The sequence below is a fragment of the Bactrocera dorsalis genome, chromosome 1 (assembly GCF_023373825.1).
Source record: "Bactrocera dorsalis isolate Fly_Bdor chromosome 1, ASM2337382v1, whole genome shotgun sequence".
NCBI lineage: Eukaryota > Metazoa > Arthropoda > Insecta > Diptera > Tephritidae > Bactrocera > Bactrocera dorsalis.
Genome location: NC_064303.1, coordinates 78,125,687 through 78,146,236, shown reverse-complemented (window position 1 = coordinate 78,146,236; position 20,550 = coordinate 78,125,687). Strand labels below are relative to the sequence as shown.

At 37.7% G+C, this 20,550-nt stretch overlaps 2 protein-coding genes across 4 annotated transcripts in view; one reads left to right on the top strand and one right to left on the bottom strand.

The window, feature by feature from the left end:
• Positions 1–20,550, bottom strand: part of LOC125776853 (SAFB-like transcription modulator) — a 502,085-nt gene that overhangs the window by 19,969 nt on the left and 461,566 nt on the right. The window lies entirely within an intron of this gene.
• LOC105221795 (chitin deacetylase 1) overlaps positions 1–20,550 on the top strand; it is a 62,983-nt gene that overhangs the window by 31,104 nt on the left and 11,329 nt on the right. For all 3 annotated transcript variants that reach the window (XM_049450412.1, XM_049450414.1, XM_049450417.1), the window contains 3 exons: positions 15,551–15,796; positions 16,040–16,176; positions 16,243–16,396. In XM_049450412.1, coding sequence (XP_049306369.1) covers positions 15,551–15,796; positions 16,040–16,176; positions 16,243–16,396 — 537 coding nt within the window. The remainder of the gene's footprint in view (positions 1–15,550; positions 15,797–16,039; positions 16,177–16,242; positions 16,397–20,550) is intronic.

Below are 20,550 nucleotides of genomic sequence, written 5' to 3'. Positions count from 1 at the left end.
GAAAATCTTTATATTATGTGTATGGGGACTCAGGGAAATATTGGCCCGATAGGTAGAAATACCATTGTCAGGAAAGGATTCTGTCTGAATTTCTATTGCATGTCTCACATAATGACCGATATTTTTGATAAAAAGTCAACTATAGGTACAGGGGTCCACATATTCGGTATGGGCTCGAACATTTTTGGTTGGATTTGGACATTTTTTGGTCAAAAGGTGGCATACTGAAAGGGAATTATTACCGCAAAGTTTTATTCCGTTTATCAATTACTTCTTAATTTGTGTACTGAAAAGTGAAAGAATCAAAAGGAATTTTAAATTGTGTTACATGGGAAGTAGTTGTGATTGTAGTCCGATGTCGCTCATTTTCACACTGTGACATAGAAATATTAAAAGAATGTTACATACTAAATTTAGTCGAAATCGGTCGGTCGAGTCCCGAGATATGGAATTTCACCAAAAAGTGGGCGGTGCCACGCCCATTGTCCAATTTTCACACCGGCTCCGATAGAGCCCCCCTTATATAGATGGTATATGTATATACCACCCGTAGAGAATAATTTAGCAGGATTTCAGTATTTAATTAAACAAATTAATAAAGCAGTACTCATTTTATGCAAGTGACCAACCTAATTCAACGCGTTTTTTTTTAAGGATGGTAAAGATGGGGAAAATATTTAATCTTATATGTTAAGTAGAAACCCCCTAGTTTAGTAAAACAAATAATTTATAGCTTGACTCTCCCCGACAGAAACACTAGTTTCTAAAAAAATTAACAAAAAAGTTTAGTTTCATTGTTTTGACGAAAAAAAAATCAAATAATACATTAACTAAATTAATCTTTGTATTATTAATATTAAATACAAACCATGTTGTCCAGAATCCGTTAAAAATATTTTCCAGAATTCATTTCATGCAACACAAAAAAACACTTGCAAATTTCGAGAATAATAGAGAGTTTCGTGAATAAGGACGTGTGTACTGAACGAAGTCTAGGTTCCGACTACTTGTGTGGCAATATAGCGAGCTGAAGGTCAATAATTTAATCGGTTTATTGTAGTACGGTTACTTAGGTACTAAAAAAAATACATTTTGAGTAGCATCGCTGGTGTAATTCTCACTTGTCTTTTGTCCGGGTTTTGAAGGAAAATTTTCCTATGTGCAGCGGTAAGATTTGGATTTGGTCCTATCGAGCCAAAAAAAGAACTCAGCCAAATTCAAAAAAGCTCTGATGTTAAAAAAAATACAGTCAAATACAATTTTTTTATTAAAATTAAAATAAGCCCTCTTATTTATAAAAATACATGCAAAATATTTAATATATCAATAATAATTGGAAAACGGGTGTATATTCCCGCATATTAAACCGATCACAGCTGTTTTAGCAGAGACTAAACGCAGTGATCTAACTGCCATCCAAGAAATATTCAGCGGCTGTGACTCGAAACACAGCAAGGTCAACTAGGCCAACAATATACCTCCAACGATTTATTTGGAGAATACCCAGCAGTTACGTAAATAGGAGAAGTGTTGCGGAAAAATTCTCAAAATGGGAATAAAAGGGAACAAAATTCTAGAAGCCCAAGCGAATTGTCCTGAGAAGGAGTTGCACACGTTCAACACTATCTCAGGAAAGCCATCAAGAAAATCAAAAATTTAAGAAGTTCAAGTTCAAGCTAAGCACCAAGAATTAGATCGAAAAACTTCCATGTTCATTAGGAAAATTGAAAACCTCAGAAGAAAAATGGATGATCTAATCAGAGAATGTAAAGACATAGAGAAGGTGCAGGTTCGATATCGAACATTTGTAAAACTTGAACCACGGAACTCACCTCACAAAAATGGAATTATCGCTGTGAAATATTAACATTGCTTTGGTTTTAGCAGAATTACAGCTTTGTTCACATTATCAGCCAGCGAATATTGTTGACTAACCGAGGATGAATTCATTTTATGCCATGCGATTTATATACTTTTTTATTTTTTTACACTTTTTATATTTTTATAGCTTTTTGTTTTTGTATTTTTTATAAATTTATCTTCATTATGATTTAAAAAGTGGCAGTTGAAAAATACTTTGAGGTGTAGTACATAATATTTCCTTATATAATTCATGCAATGACTCCATGAGGGAATCAAACAAGCATATAATTGCGTTTTGCCGTCGGCATTTTCATATCAACAAATGCGCAATGAACACAACTGTCGGCCTGCAGTCGTGTAGTCGTGCAGCTGTGTGTATTTTAATATTTGGCAGACGTCGTTTGCGGTCTGTCGAGGTCATTGTATTCAGCACATCAATCTGTCGAAGCACTGTTGCGACTACAAAGCGTCATAACATTAAGGGTATTCGCTTGCTCTTGCAAAATTGCACATTGCAAAAATACTATACCGAAATATACAAGGGCACGAGAGCACCCATTGCAGAATCTAATGATATATGAACGGCTGTTTCGGTGGATTTATTGTGAATTACTATTATGCATGGCTATTGTGAATTGGCGAACCTTCTGCATACATTTTTAACAAAAAACTGGAACAAATCTTTATAATTTAAATAAAAATAATAAAATCTATTTAAAACTTACCGTCCTCAACAATTTAACGATGTAATATATATTTATGTAAAATGACAGCTAAAACATGGTTACAATTATATTTTTGCGTGACATTGCACGCAAATATACATGGGTTTTGGTCTGACATATGTTACTGCCATTGCAAATAATTTTCTGCGTGTGTTTGTTGTTGTGCCGTTGTATTAGATGGAAAAATATGCAATTCTTACACCGTGCAAGGGAAGTAAATAGATTTTATAATTTCTATTTAAATTATAAAGATTTGTTATAGTTTTTTTTTGTTAAAAATGTATGCAGAAGGTGCGCCAATTCACAATAATGCATTGTGAATGACTCTTTTAACGAATATTGTGATTGAATAAATAACAAAATAAAACAAATTACGAAAGATTAACAAATATTTATTTTTTAAATATGCCACAAATTTCTGAGAAACAAAAACTTGTTAATTTTATAATTGATGAAGCTGCTTCTAATATATTACTACATCTGTATGGTAATTGTTTATTTCATTTTTTTAAGCATTAAAAAATCAAACATTTGAACTTCTTAGACGACGATAGCTATTGGAAAACTATGGATGAATTTGATGAAAGTCTTACAATTATCTTATCGAACCATTGCGGAAATTATCAAAATGTGCCTAAGTGTTCGGAATGGAGAACTAATGTTCTTGACTATTTAGACAAAGGACGTTACCAACAAATGCTCCGAGTCTCAAAAGATCAATTTACGTTGCTATTGTCCTTGATCAAAGACTGTGCACAGTTTAACAACGCACAATCCAGTAGGCAATTTTCAGTAGAACTACAGTTAGCTATAACCTTATATTGTTTGGGCTCATCGGGTGAAAGTGCGGGGATTCGGAAAGTAGCTACACTGTTTGGTGTAGAAGATGGTAAACGCTTTACAAGATTACAAAGAGAGTATTTTCGTCAATTTTGGAGTTAAAATCTAGATATATCACTTAGCCTGATACCAATGAAAGACAAGATATCGTTAAAACAACATACAATGAGCTGTCGCATTACATAGGGTATATTGATGGTACTGAATTAAAACTTGCAGAAGCACCAGTTACTAACCATTCAGCAAGTTGTATGCGATTAACAGTTAAGGATTCGGCATGTAGTAGCAGGACACTTTGGTAGTGTACACGATACTCGCATGTTTCGTACTAGTGCTCTCTCCACTCAGGAAGGCTCACTTTTTTCTTCTTCTCAATGGCTACCAAGAGACTCTGCTTATCCATTGCTGACCACTCTTATCACTCCATTTCGAACAAACTCACAACAAATGAACTATTCAAAGCGCAAAGCTTTCAACTTGCGTCATAGCAAACATCGCGTGAGGATTGAATATTGCTTTGGGATTCTAAAAGAACGCTTTGGCAGTCTCAAAGAATTAAGAATACGTATTCAGGACGAACAAAGTCTATGTTCCAACTGGTTTATTGTTTGCTGTATATTGCATAACATCTTCCGAGCTACTTCTAATACGTAGACAATATAGTTGTCGACAACGACGAAGAATCAGATGAATTTCCTTCACATGAAAATGGCCGGCGAATAACTGTGACAGAAGCCAAGCGCAAATCTTTGTACGCAATATTGTTTGGTGATCAATAAAACGTTAACAACGGATGATTTCGAAGGCTGAATTGACCGTTGGTATGTTGATACCGGTGTGGAGATTGGTGCGATCGAAGGTGCGGCATTTGATAGCGCAGCAGGTACACATTCTTCTTCCAAGAATTCTACTTCGAATTCTGGTGACTGGACATAACTGAGGTGAAGGAATATTACTTTCAACCAGTAACAGTTGCAAGGCCGGCAACCGCTTTCCAAATATTTCCTTCAGCTGGTCGTAATATGGACACATTTTAGCAATTTTTGCTGAAATTAGTAAAAAATGTTTTATTTACAATAAATTAAAAATATCTGTATAATACTAACCTTCGATGGTACTGACGTCAGCTTCATCTTGTAGTCCTGCACCCGTTGACGAGAGCCAGTCATTGGCTTTACGGTACTGCGCCTTCAAATGTCGGACCTTCCACCGCACCAGATCCCATGAGACATCCAACTGCGATTTATGTAAAAATTGCGCAGTTGGAGCCTGAAATAATAGAAAACCGCATTAAATCAAAAATTAAAAAAAAGTATAAACTTACCTCAAATTCCGCCTCTTCCATTCAAAACTCTATAATAGAGTGCACCTCACTCTCCTTCCACTTTTTTCGCAACTCCGATATTCATATTTATGGAAAACTGTAAAAATTCTTTAGAATTTAAACAGAAATTATAAAATCTTTTTAAAACTTACTTTCTTCAACAATTTAACGACGTAACACGTCTTTATGTAAAATGACAGCTAAAACAGGGTTGCAATTATATTTTTGCGTGACATTGCGCAATATACATGGGTTTTGGTCTAACATATTTTACAGCCATTTCAAATAATTTTCTGCGTGTGTTTGTTGTTGTGCCGGTGCACCAAGAGGAAATATATGCAATTCTTGCAACCTGCTAGGGTTTTGCAACAGCAAGAGAATACCCCTATTTTTTTATTGGTGACATATTAACATGTTTTTTTTTTTTTTATAGTAGGAGGAATCATCGAAAGCCGGAGTGCGGGACTTTAATCCGCTAAACCTAACCCACTCCCACCTTATGTCTCTCCCACGGGACCACTGGTATTACTTCATGGGAGAGAAGAAGACGTTTAAGTCTCCTCTATTGCACGGACTGACTGACGCCTAATCTGTTCTAATTGTCTCAATTTTGACATAATTTGATTTGCCGCTTCACTGACAGCTTTCCACTTTACAGAGGACTCGCACACAAGTGCTGTCAAATTTTCCACCGTGATACTACCTCCAAGGGTAGTTTTCAGCTTTTTCCTTATGCTTGAAAACCGAGGGCAATAAAAGAACACGTGTTCAGAGTCTTCTTTACACTCTGAACACGTCGGACAGTATGGACTAAGGTCATGACAATATTTGAAAAGGTAGCTTCTGAAGCAACCGTGCCCATTGAATATTTGGGTAAGATGGAAATCCAGATCCCCATGTTGTCTACCTATCCACGAGTGTATGTCCGAAATCAGTCGGTAGGTCCACCGTCCTTTGCATGAAGTCTGCCACGTTGCAATGCTTTTATTTCTCTCTTCTCTTTTTGCTGTGGTAGACGTCTCTGATAAATTATATATTCGCGCGAATTCGTCTCCCTGGATGTCAATCGGTGCCATACTGGCTAATACCTCGGCGGCGTCATTTGAAATAGTTCGGAAAGCACTTATCACGCGTAGTGCTGATAGCCTATGCACTGTGTTAATTGGTCTAGCATATGATTTTATTTTTAGCGCCTGTATCCATATTGGAGCCGCATACAGGATAACTGAACTTATTACCTTAGCTTTTAAACATCGTCGGCTGGAACGCACACAGCCTTTATTAGCCATCATTCTAGATAACGCATTATATATTTTATTTGCTTTACGTGTCGCATTCTCCAAGTGTTCCTTGAACTTGAGCCTTAAGTCCACTATTACCCCAAGATACTTCAGCTGCAGCTGTGAAGTAATCTCACATTCTCCTATGGTCAGCGATATTTTCTCTTCAATTTTCCTAGAGCTTATGAGCAAGACTTCTGTTTTCTGCTCAGCCAGCTCTAGACTCATGGTAGCAAACCATCGGCGTAAGCCATTTATGCTATCATTACATTTGATCCGGAGGTCATCCAGATGTTTGGCTACACCTACCACTATGAGGTCATCCGCATATGCGATTGTTTTCACATTTTTTGGTTGCGGTATTCTTAACACCCCGTCGTACATCAGGTTCCATAGCAGCGGGCCTAAAACCGAGCCTTGCGGTACTCCACTGGAGATAGTGTAGTTCTGAGTGCCCTCGTCCGTCTCGAATATCAATCTCCTATTTTGAAAGTAACCATTATAATATTTATTAGATAAGGAGCGTGTATATCGTGCAGAGCTGTTGTTATATTTGCCCATTTTGCGGAGTTGAACGCATTCTTCACATCCAGGGTTATTAGCGCGCAGTATTTTTTTGTGCCACCTTTCCATCTTTTCCCACTTATTGCACATTTCGCAGTATCAACTACTTCCATTAGTGCGTCAATAGTGGACCTCTTTTTAATAAAGCCGTATTGTCTCTCTGATAATCCGCCGGCTTTTTGGATTGCTAACTCCAAGCGGTTTCTTACAATGCTTTCGTACACTTTTCCAATTGTGTCGGGCATGCAAAGAGGTCGATAATATGAAGGTTCTTCTGATGGCTTTTTTGGCTTTGCCAGTAGAACCAGACGCTGTATCTTCCACGGATCGGGGAATACCTTCTAATATACACGCATTGTGCATGTTAACAAATAAACTGGGCCTTAGGGTTATGGCTTCTTTAAGGGCTGTATTTGGTATACCATCTATTCCTGGCGCTTTGGAGTTTTTGATCTTTTTCGCAATAGCCAATAGTTCGTCTTCTGTGACTAGTAGGGGTGGCTCCGTAGCTTCGTTTCGTCTAATATAGGAAATGGGGGCATATGTCGCTTCGACAACTTTTTTCATAAATAATGCATTCTTGGGTTGCTGCGACTTATTTTTGAACTTTGACATACAAATTTTGTATGCCGTTCCCCAGGGGTCTATGTTGGCTTCTTCGCAGAGCTTTTCGAAGCAGGATCTCTTACTACGGATAATGGCTGACTTCAGGAGCTTTTTTTGGCATTTAAATGCTTCTCTGAGGCTGATTCCGTTATCACTTCCCAGGTTACGCTGTAGGCGGCTTCTAGCTGAGTGACAGAGCTTCCTCAGCTTGGCAATTTCGTCGTTCCACCAGTATTCCGGCTTTCGATTGTTAAAGTATCTCGTCCTGCGCATAGTTGCATCGCAAGCTGAACTAGTTCTTTCCGCACAGCGGATACTAAGTGGGCTGCGTTTTCGCCTGATGCATTTGCCGTACTCCAGACGCTCTGAAAAATGTCGGTTTCAAATTCCTTTTGACGCCTACTTCGTTTTTGAGAGGTATTTCTCGGACAGCGTTCCGTTTCCTGGGAGAACGAAACTACAGCAATTATCGCCATATGGTCGCTATTTGAATACATGTTTGACACCTTCCCTTTAGTAAGATCTATTATTGATCCTTTATTTCCCTTTTGAAAGGTATTTTGTATGCCACTGTTTAAAATTATAAGGTTTGTTTGGCTCAGAAATTCTAGAATGAGACGACCACGATGGTTTGTAATTCTGCTACCCCAAGCAGTAGACCATGCGTTAAAATCTCCCGCTATTATTATTGGCGATTTGCTTCTGATTTCTAGAGACAACTCCAGGATGAAATCTTTAAATTCGCTAATTGTTGCACTAGTACGAACATAGCAGCTTACAAAAAATATTCCTTGTATTTTCGCCCATGTAAAGCCATTATGGGTTTCTTTGGAGTGAGATGTGAAGGCTTGTCCTTTGCAGGCCCATATTGCTGCTTTGCCACTTATATCTTTACACCAGGTGCTTTCCGAACGTTGAGAATATTGTTCGCTTAATATGGCGACATCTATGTTTTCTTCTAGCACCGTCTGTTTAAGAAGGTCTTGTGCTGCAGCGCAATGATTGAGATTTAGTTGCAATATCTTCATTTTTTCGTTGACTTCAACATATCTGCGTATTTAGGACAGGCCGTACTTAGAACAGAGTGTTCCCCTTTGCAGAGCATACAACTCGGGGAACTCGTGCATGTCTTTGCCATGTGACTTGGGGTTCCGCAACGAGTACAAAGGGATGACCTATCAATGGGGCTGCTACATTTGTGTGCTATATGTCCCAGTTGGAAGCACCTAAAACAGGGAGTAATAGGTGTAAATTCCCGGAGACGACAGATAGACCACCCGATCTTTACTTTACCGCACTTAAGTAAAGTTTTGGCATCCTCAGCTCGTAGGCATATATGAGCTATTTGGGTGCCACTCCGAGTTTTCCGCAGATTTTTTATATTTTGCTTCCCAAGGTTTTGGATCCCGCACTCCTTTTGTAATGACTCACAGATTTCTTCTGGTGTGGTTATCTCATCCAAGTCTTTGCACGTTATGGTAATATTATGAGTTTTTGGCTGTATTACGGTCATCTCACCAATAACTCCTTCTAGGGCGCTTTCGAACTTGTCGGCATTTATCTTTTTCAAGATGTCCGCATACGACGCTCCCTCCTTTTTTTGTTAAGATTATAGCGTCTGGTTTCGATCTGATTCTCTTCTCGATCGGGTTCTTCTTTCTAACGACGTCTACCCATTTCTCGCCTGCGGGCTTGCCTTCCAAACTGTCTTTGTGTATGCATTCAGTGACCTCACTATATATTGCTTGCACTTTGTGACTCATGTTTTTCGGCTTCTTCGTTGGTGGCAAATATCCCAATATTTCGCGACGTCTCTTTGGGGCATTTTTATCACTTTTGATAGTGGATACCTTTCTTACCATAACTTTTTTCGACGGGTTTTCTTGCTTTTCAGCCTTGTCATACAAGCTTGTGATACAGCTTACCAGATCACGCATAGCTTGGTTAATATGTCTCTGACCAGACATCATGCTTTCAAGCTCTTTAATTTTTTTTACCCAGTATGCATAAAATACTGGGTTTTTACTATTCTGAAGCTGCAAAGGAGGCAAATTTGAACCTTTGCCTGCTTGGTCGGCATTTTCGCATATTTTGGCTGATCCAGCAGCGGTGGCTTCTTCAGGTTTGCCTTTTGGAGGAGTTCTCAAGATTTTGAGTTCCTTCGAAAAGGATTCTCTGGTGTACATCCCAAACCATTCTCAGAGGCCATAACTCTGTCAGAGAATAGTTGGGAACACCTGTCAGTGGGTACGTTCAGTCCTTTCCCCTAATAAACCCTACTTATATTTTGGTGGTTGGCAATGCTGTAACCAAAGCAAAACGAAGAAGGAGAAAAAGGAGAAACAAAACAAAAAACAGCTGACAGACTAAATCAAAACGGCAAAAAAGAATTGAGTGCACGTTTTGATTAGCTGTTACGTGGGGAAAATCCTATATAATATTTTATAAATTTAACAAAAAAGGGGCTGGTATGTGCCAAATAAATTCTATTGAACTAAATTAAAGTACTTATCTAATTTTTGGTGTTAGCATCCAATCAATTAAAAGTCCTGTTCCAGTCTCCCGGTAAGTCTTAAACATAAACAAGTTTGCTATCACTTTAAAAAACTATAAATTCTTGCAAATATTCTAGATCACTGAAAAAACACGTCCTTGGATAATATGATACGAGACTCTCGCATTGGCTCTCATTTTTTCCTCAAACCCGTTCCCTGATTATTTGACAGCGAAGGAGATCAGGGAATTTCGATCAGCTGATTTCAGAAAAGGCGGGATGCCAGAAGTAAACCGCTTTAATTACTTGACGAAATTAGTGTGAAATGAAATTTCATTGAACTGTGCGAACATATTTTGGAAAAATAAATGTTTATGTAAATTAATTAATGATTTTGCATTTTAACATTTATATATGTATGCATTTTAAAAGTGTTTAATTTAGCGTTTTGTTTAATTTATAACATATCCAATCTAATATTTTTCAGCAGTAGCATCATTGGCAAATGTTATAAAAAAATGCGAGTTTTGACAACTCTCTCTCGAATCAAAGAGTCTCGTATCATATTATCCATGACACGTCTACTTTCACTGACTACATGAGCTAAATAAAAAATTAACATGTGTACGCAGATGTATGTTTGTATGCTTGTGCTTTACTTGTTCGACAATATATATAAAGTACATGTATATATGTACATATGTACATACAGAGGACCAATAAAGTTTACATACACCTAGTTCTATTAAATTACGACACGTTTATTTGTTTTAAAATGAATAAATTTTGTGGTTTTTTCTATCCATTTCAAAAGATGTATATTTAGCATATCAAAATATTTGTTTTTTACACAAATAAAAAAATTAATGTTAAAGCTTAAAATGGGCAAAATTTATATCAAAAAAGTTTACGTACACTAATGTATAAATCAAAAGTAATTACAATAGTTTTAGTAGTATTTGGCCTACATTTTGTTACTATTATTATCCCTAGACATCGATATATGCTCCCCACTCAATTTCTATGGAGCTATTTTTTATTTCCAAAACAACCCTGCACGTACAAGAGTGTTTTGGTCGTTATCCTGTTGTAAATAGAAGTGGCCGCTATTAACAGCCGATTAACATAATAACAGTTAAAATTTAAATTTTTTACTTAAAATGTTCAGATATGAAAATTGCACAAAACGTAACTGTGTTGGTGAACAATATGTTTGTGCAATCTGTCACCTCCGTCTTGCAGGGTTGTTAGTATTCCGATATGGTTGAATTTCGAAAGCTTTTACCCTTTCTAACTTCAAGGGGCATCTCGACAGGCAATTAAAGATTGATGAAAATTTGTATCGCTTAACATTTGATTTTTAAATTATATTAGTGGGATTCTTTTACTCTTGCACCTTCAGTATTCATTCTTATCAAAAACTGTAAAAATCTTTAGAATTGAAATATAAATTAAAAAATCAATTTAAAACTTACCTTCCTCAACACTTTAACGACGTAATATGTCTCTTTGTAAAATGACAGTTAGCACATGATTGTAACTATTTTTCTATGTGTCATTGCACGGAAATAAAAAAAAAATTTTGGTTGACATATGTATTTTACAGCCATTGCAATTGCGTGTGTTTTGTTGTGTCGTTGTACCAATTGGAAAGTTCTAAAACTCGTACAGGGATTTTTTTGTCGCACATTATCGGCGAAAAGAATCCTCGTCTGAGCATGCACATACATGCCTCATGACGTTTTGACAGTTTTGAGTTCTCACAATATTTGTTTTGTGAACTGTTTTCCCCGCGCATTCACAATAATCAATCTATCTATAGGTACGGTAATCTCAAAATAGTAAAAACGGTTCTGCCCGATAAAGAACTTTGTTTTTTAAAAGTGGCCATGCACGACACACATGTGCGTTCGATCAGTATGTGTGGGATTGCCATTTACTCGTGTAGCGGCTTGTGCGCGTACCAATCCATGTTCGCAAAAATGTTTGATTGTTTACGATCAGTGTGCACACAAGTATGTCGTTTTTTTTATTTTGGAGGGGGAATCTGCGAAAGATACCGTCATTTTTCCGGACGGTATGTACGATTCGTACAGGTCACTGAAGCGGAGACCAACACGCCTACGTACTAAACCCTTAACTCCATTTTCTTTGCTTGTTTATTTGCCCCACGGAACTACCGTTAAGCATTACATCGTGAGGCCAAGCTTAGCCATTCGACTCGTCAGTCATGCCATTCTGGCCTACTCCTCATTCATCCTTCTGATTTCCCTGCGTTGCCAATCTTTCCTTCTTAGCTCTTTCAGAACTATAGCACACCACTCTTTCACACTATCCTACACTTGTTTGGATTCAGTCATGAATCGCACTACGTTATCCGGTGTCACTCGTTCCGTTGTCAGTTTCTGTAGATCAGCTCTCTACTTTTCATACCGTCGCACATAGGAGCATTTACCCTCAAAAACCGGACAAAATTGAAAATTACAAACTTCAGCGATGGTACTCAAAATTGATTTTTTTTAGTATCTAAATAACCGTTCTACAATGAACCGATTAAATGATGACCTTCTATATCGCCACACAAGTAGTCGGAACCTATACTTCGTACAGAACGTACATACGTGCTTATTCGCGAAACTCTCCATCGTTCTCGAAATTGCAAGTGGTTTTTTATTGCGTGAACGGAATTCTTGAAATTTTTTTTTTATGGATTCAGGACAACATGGTATGTATTTAATATTAATGATATAAAAATTAATTTAGTTAATATATTATTATGCTTCTTTCGGGAAAACAATGAATCATTAAAAAAAATAATTTTTTTTTTAATTTTTTAGAAATTAGTGTTTTTGTTGTAGTGTGGGGCGAGGTCAAGCTATGAATTATTTTTCCTAGTAAACTACAGGGTTTCTACTTAACATATAAGCTTAAACATTTTCCCCGTCAAAAATGGATTGAATCGGGTCAATACTTTTCCGAGCTCCCATATACCTAATATAAAGATTTTAGAACTTTATGTTGGATATATCCGCCAATATTTGAGTCAAGTCTCAATGAAAATTGCAGAACATATTTTATTCATAACAGTGTATCTTTGCGCCTAAAATAGATACAATTGCGCGAAAACTTGACCCCTTCAACACAACCCCCCCACCTGTATAACTATTACCAAGATTTTCGGACATCCACTTGACCTTGCGCCAAACGATAGCTGATTGTATGTAAGGTGGCATATTAGTAGTATGTGGGATGAGCAAAAATAGCTAAAATCTGGTCGGCACTACCCCCTTCTCAAATATATTCAAAATAAAATTTTCGGTTGCACCCGAGCTGAGTTCTTCCTTACTCGTTTAATTTTAATATATTGAATTATTATATTTAATTATGCAGTGTTTTTAATTTTTATTCATAAAATCGCTTTAAATAATTTTGTCCGGTTTTTGAGACCAAATGCTCCTATGTGCGTCGGCAGAAAAAGCAGATGTGCAGCGCGTTTTCTCCGCTGCTGTCGCAGAAGGAACAATTCGTCCCGTCGTCATGTCCATACTTATAGAGATACTCCCTAAAACACCCCGTCAAAAACTGCGTCAGGTAGAAATCTGTTTCTCCATGTTTCCTATCTATCCATGCTTGCACGCTTCTAACTAGTCTGTGGGTCCTTCCGTTCTTCAGCCTTTAGTCGCCTGCCCAGACTTGTAGACCTGTTGTATGCTCTTTTGAGTTCCGTGGCCATTATATCTGGTGGCATGATGCCTGCTAAAATCCCAACCGTTTCGTGGAATACCATACGAAATGCACATGTGACTGTAATGGCACTGAGCCGCATTGCAGACCTCGCTTTCCTAGCATACGTCTTTTGCTGTAGTGCTGGTCCCCATGTGGGCGCTGCGTACATCAGAATTGATTGGCTCATTTTGGCCAATAGCTTACGCCTATTTTGGCTTGGTACACCAATGTTGGCCATTATTCTTGCAAGGGCGTCCGTTGAACGTGCTGCTTTCTCACATGCCTTTTCAATGTGCTCTTGTAGCTGAGCCTATTGTCTATCAGTACCCCTAAATACTGCAGCGACTTCTGTGTCATGATGGTATGACCGTCGATATTTAGTTTGATGTCTTCGGGTTTTTTCTTACTTGTGATTAGCACAGCTTCTGTTTTTTGTTTAACGAGTTGGAGGTTTGTTGCCGTGAGCCAGTCTTTGATCACCGTCGCTGCATGATTGCAGAGGTTTTCAAGTTGGCCAAGTTCTTTTGCCACTGCGGTTACCAGATGATCTGCACCAGCTTCGGGAGTGGGAGGCGCAGTACCCTGTCATACAACACATTCCACAATAATGGGCCAAGCACAGAGCCTTGCGGAACTCCGCCCATTACCTCATATCTCGTCATCCGTATCGTACAGTAACAGCCGGTCAGACAGGTGGTTGGATATGATCTTAAACAAGTAAGCCGGGATTTCCTACGTTCTAGTGCACTTATAATATGGGGCCAAAATGCCGCGTTTTTAACGTCAAACGTGACTACTGCGAGGTATTCCTTTGTAGCATACGGCCATCTGGTACCCTCTATTGCCTTGTTAGCTATGCCGGTAAATCCCTGCTTGCGGAATCCAACTGGTTGCCAGACAGGCCTTTCTTATCTTCTTTTTCTAAATGCAGCTCTAATCGTGCACAGATTATCCGCTCTAGTATCTTGCCCATCGTATCCAACATACAGAGTGGTCGATATGAGCTGGGCTCTCCGGCTAGTTTATTTTGTTGCTGCAACAAGACCAGTCTCTGATATTTCCAGGTTTTTGGGAATACACCTTTTTGTAAACACCGCGTAAACAATCCTGTAAATTGCCTCGTATTGTGCCTAATGGCAATCTTTAAGGCCAAATCTCTCTGCTCTTTCTATAACCGCCACATCAGCGACTATTGTATCTTCTGTTTCAGCAGGTTCTTGCATGCTAATCGTTCATTTCTCTGGGGGCTGTGCGGGGAATAAAGTCTGCACTACGGTTTTCAGTAATGCTGGGCACGTTGGTGCTTGTCCTTTGCTACCTCTTATTTTCTTCATTACCAGCTTGTAAGCATCACCCCATGGGTTTTCATCGATTTTTCCGCAAAGTTCTTTAAGTATTTACTTTTTTAATGGCTTTTTTAAGATCGCTTCGTTTTCTTTTAAAGCATTCACGTAATTGCGTTTGCTCCGTGAGTGCGCGACTCCTTTGGCATCACCTTCTCGCTTTATGGCATTCCTTTCTTAATGTGTCGATCTCATCACTCCACCAGTAAACAGGCTTTCTATGGGTCCATTTTTCTTCCTACTCATAGAAGCGTCGCATGCTTTCCTAACTTGCCTCACTAAAATCTCCGCCTGTCGATCTATGTCTTCTTGACAAGTTAGATTATCATCTAACGAGAGCTTGAATAGTTCGATGTCAAGGGTTTCTATTTACCCTCCTCTGCTTTGTCCTATCTTAGTGGGCATACTCCTTCGATTGTTCACAAGTATGTCCTGTATGGCGCTGTGTGCACACAAAATCTCATTTTTCTTACGTCGTCGAATAGAAAAGACGAACAATTTTCCGCTTGCTTGTCGCATATGTTCATTGCGTGAAGAACGAACGCAAAATGAATTTGTATGCCGTGTATGGCGAACGATTTCATACAGATCGTACGCACATATGTGTCGTGTATGGCTCCTTTAACTGACAGATGGCTGCTTATCAGACATTGAGAAAACGACCCTAAATGACATTACTGTATCATCAAACCTAACTGATTAGATATTAGGAAACTAAATTACTCGACCATCAAAAACAATTTCACATCTTTTGTTTTCATCATTAATGTTTCAATTTTTCTTAGCACAATCTTCTAATTTGTTTAAACGTAATACACGGCCCAGTATAGAATGTTTGAAAAACGATCGTTTCTATCGTGATCCGCATCGACCGGTACACAAGATTTGGACCAACACTGAATGTTCAAAGTATTTCCTTTGTTTAGATGGTGACGTTTTTGAATTCAAATGCTCGGAGGGGTTATTATTTGATGTTGTCAGACAAATTTGTGATTTTAAACAGAATGTGGATAACTGTGATATTACTGCAGGTAAGAAAATATTTCTTCAAATTTTGATACACATTTTCTAGAATATACTTATACGAAATATCGGCACCCGAAGTTTCGTAAAATTATAATTAGTTATTAATGAAAAAGTAACATAAAAGCATACAATGAAAAATATTCTATTACTTTTTTTCCTTTTAATCATAAGCATCTGCCACTCTATATTATGTTATTTCCACTCACATAAGTATATATGTATGTATGTAAATACTTGTTTTGTTAAAGAAAAACAAATCTCGAAACCACTATTGGAAAAAGGTGGATGCAAAGACAAAACACATTTAAGTTGCGCGGACGGCACTTGTCTACCAAGCGAATATTTTTGTGATGGATCCGTTGATTGTCCAGATGAATCCGATGAGGTATATTATATTCTAAATGTTTAACACATTTTTAAAAGCAAATAATATTATCAAAATTTATATTAGGGTTGGTGCGATATGGATAACGACCCCAATGCTGCTATTTCATGCGACATGAGTAAATGCCATTTACCCGACTGCTTCTGCTCTAAAGATGGTACACTAATACCAGGACAATTAAGCCCAAATATGATCCCACAAATGATAACGTTAACGTTTGGTAAGCAATGGAAACTGTATGTACATATACATTTATAAGGAGTCATCGGATGTAATTCCTGGCGGACCAGGATTCTTGAAGTGGACCGTATTTTAATTGAATGGTTAAAATTAGAATTATTTTGATAGGTGACGTATATATTAAATCCCGCCGTCAAAAAAACTGATTGGACCTTATCAATGTGGCTTTAGGCTAGGAAAATCACCAACTAACATTCACAATGCACCATATCTTGATAAATATTCGAGAAAATAGGGTTGACACACAACACTTCTTCGTTGATTTTAAAGCTGCTTTTAACTAGAGATGAGCGATATTGCGATTTTTAAATCGCTGTGATTTCAGTGATTGCTATTTTTAAATTACTGTGATTTTATATTGCTATTGCGATCGCAACTAAGTCGACGTTCAAACGGAGACCTTTTGTTGTTGTTGTTGTTGTAGCGGCAGATCGTCCGGGTTCGTTCCACTTACGTAGACCCGACTGTCGTGGGAACGACGGGAACATTTTGTCGTTATTGGCGGTAAATTTTCTTTTAGCTCCTGTAACTCGAGTCAAGTTTTTCCGCTTTTCCTTGCACAACATTTTCGCAAATGTTGGAGCGGTTCGGCTACCTGACCCGTAGAGTGTATTGTATAGTTCATTTGTATGTTGGTATGATGGTTTCATACATTTTTTAGAAGGGATTACCATTAGTGTGGTTGATCATTTGTTTGTTTAGAATACCCGCTTTTAATATTTTCAAAGAAAAACTAATGATGGGAATTCCATAATCCATCAGAATGTTTTCAATACCCTCTAATAATATTTTCAAGACCAAATTAAAAACGGGAATTTCCTAATTTTTGGAAAAATATTAAAAACCCGTAATTAATTACAATTCTTGTTTTAAATTAAATTATATTCGGTTAAACGAAATAATTATAAGAGCTTCTTAATAAAAGAATAAATAAATGTACAACAGTAAAAGTAACTCCATTTTTATTAAAATTCATATAATTTATTAATAAGTGTTATTAAAAGCTTAAATTAAATATTTATGAATATTGCAACCATGAAAAGAGTTTTAATTTGCATATATTTCATCTAACACTTCAAACATCTGCCATAATTCACTTCTTTTCCTTGCTAAATTTCCTGCCATTACTACAAATTATTAGAACGTTGCACTTAAAACTTCAAACCGCTATGATGAAAAATAGCATATATACGCATATATATATACTTACCCTGAAGAAAGTTGTTACTTTTCTGCTATTTGCTATTGTGATCGTAATTCACAGGTTCGAACTGCTATCGTAAATCACAGGTTCGAACTGCGATCACAGTTTCGAACTGCGATCGCAATCGCAGTTCATAGAAGCGAACTGCTATTTGTAGAAAGTGATCGCAGTTGCGATTTGCGATTTTTCAATCACAGTGAAAAAATCACCGGTAGTGAAATATCGCTCATCACTACTTTTAACATAACGAAAAGAAATTGCCTTTATGCCGGAATGTCTGAATTTGGTATCCCCCAAAACAGTTGTGTGAACTGACGTTGAGCAATTGGTGGTAAACGAGGGCAAGACGAAATATCTCCTGTCATCAAACAAATAGTCGTCGCAATTGCGACTAAACTCCTACGTCACTATTAACAGTCATAACTTTGAAATCAAAATCTCTCTCGACAAAGACCAAATTCTACAAAGCACTTATCATCGCCATCCTGCTATATGATGCAGAGGCATGGACGATGACAATATCTTATGAGTCGATAGAACTCTTCGAGGTATTCGACGACATAGTTCAGCGAATTAAGAGTAAACGGCTGCGCTAGCTAGGTCATGTTGTCCGGATGGAAGAGAAAAGTCCAGTTTTGAAGGTTTTGGATTCGGGACCCGCCGGTGGGAGCAGATTAAAAGGGATCCCTCCGTTGGAAAGATCAGGTGGAGAAGGCACTTGGTGTTACCAAGTCAAACAGCGGAAAGAAACGACAGATGCACTATTGTTAACTCTACTATAACCGCATAAGCGGTATCTACGCCTGAGCATGTATAAAAAAAAAAAACAGTTACAAATAGCAAAAACTAGCAAACTCACTTTTATTCGGTTTTCTTGCAAACTTTTTTAGAACCAATTTTTTTTTTTTTTTAATTTTTTTGGAAAACACAACTTTATTTCGAAAATATATATATATGTATATATCTATATATGGACAACGTCGAAATATCGCTATATACAGTGGGGAGCATTAGTTAGTACATAGATGATATTTTTGTACTTAATAATGCATAACAAGAGTAATAATAAAGATTACAACAACAATTTTGTTTTTATTTGTTTGGTGCTTAGTAGACTTCAATTTCATTTATATTACAACAACAGAAAATATCAAAGTCCAATAACAAATTAATAAAAACCAAAACTACCTGCATGTACTCAATTTTGCACCCGTTATCATTTCAGCAATGCATTAAATATTTACCGTTTTTTCCAAATAGAGTGTTTAATGTATAGTAAATTCTAATCTAAGATAATGTTTTGCATATTGTGGACGTATTTTGAGATAACTAAAGAATAAATAATAAATAATTTTAAAAAAATATTTAAATAAATAAAATATAAAAACAATGAAAAAAATATCGCGTGAATTTGAGGACAAAATTGTTTCTATGACTGAAAGTGGATCTTCTTCTCGGCAAATTGCTCTGGATTTGAAAATAAGCCAGTCGGTAGTGATAAGAGCCCAGAAAAGGCGAAATTGTCAATCAAATGTGAAGGTCAGAGGGCGTAAAAGGCTTTTGACAGATGCGGACGCACGCCTAATGATGGCACGAATGAAAAAAGACAAGTGTTTGACACCAGGAAATGCAGCCTTGGAAATAGGTAAATCTGTCAGTCGATGGACTGCAAGAAGATCCCTCCACAAAATTGGGTATATCTCGGCGGTTAAAAAACAAAAACCTGCTCTATATGCCAAAAATGTTAAGGCGCGACTAATCACATGAAAGAGACTGTGAAACATGGTGGAGGTAACGTCATAGTGTGGGGTTGCTTCACATGGTGGGATGTTGGACCGCTCCAGAAAATTGATGGAATTATGAGGAAAGAGGATTATTTGAACCTCTTGCATAGCCATCTTCCCGATTTTGTTGACAGGAGCGCTTATCCTGAAGAAGAGGCCATATTTCAACAAGATGGTGACCCTAAGCATTCCGCCAAAATCGTGAAGAAGTGGCTCAGTGAGCAAAAATTTCAGGTGATGGAGTGGCCGGCACAAAGTCCTGATCTCAATCCAATTGAAAATTTATGGTCAATTGTGAAACGACGATTAGGCACATACGAAAGGGCACCTACAAGTCTTGGCGAGCTTTGGGAGCGTGTTGCCAAGGAATGGCTGGAGATACCTGATGAAATAATTCAGAACTTGGTGGAAAGTATGCCAAAGCGCTCATTATATTCATATTGTTACGAATTTACTGCTTGCTAGTTTACTTTGTTAGGTTCGTATCTCTGGATTGACAAATAAAATCAACACTGTTTAATTTAATTCAACAACTCTTTATTTCACAACTCGTCTATACTATGGCAGTTTACTCTTAGCACTGATTGATTACGTTGGCGCTGCCACGGCTTATATAGCCACGCACTTCTCGCTGATGCCGACGTGTCCTTCTAGAATATCGCGTCTGGAAATTACCAGAACATACGGCTATACGGCGCCAGACGCAAGCAGACAGTCGCGCCGCCAGACTCAGCAATTGTTTAACTAGACAAGCAGACAGTGCGGCGCCAGATGTCTAATGTTTCGACAAGCAGACAGCCGTGGCGCCAGATGTCTACAACAAGACAAATGTTATTCCATATACCTACAGCTATTGTTCATAATCAGGGATGCATATAGTAATACAAATACAACTTAATACTACTTTTGTAACACTGCCCTCCACTAAAGCCTAATCGTCCCGATTAGGCACAAATCCTCTTGAACCAAATGGGGCGAGCCTCTCCAAATGTACTACTTTCATTTTACATCGTGCTTTTCCATTTCTTTGTATGCGGTATACCACGTCATTAAGTCGTTTCATCACCATATAGGGTCCTTCCCAGGCTGTCTGCAGTTTCGGGGACAAGCCTTTCTTTCGAAGTGGATTGTACAACAGGACCAGAT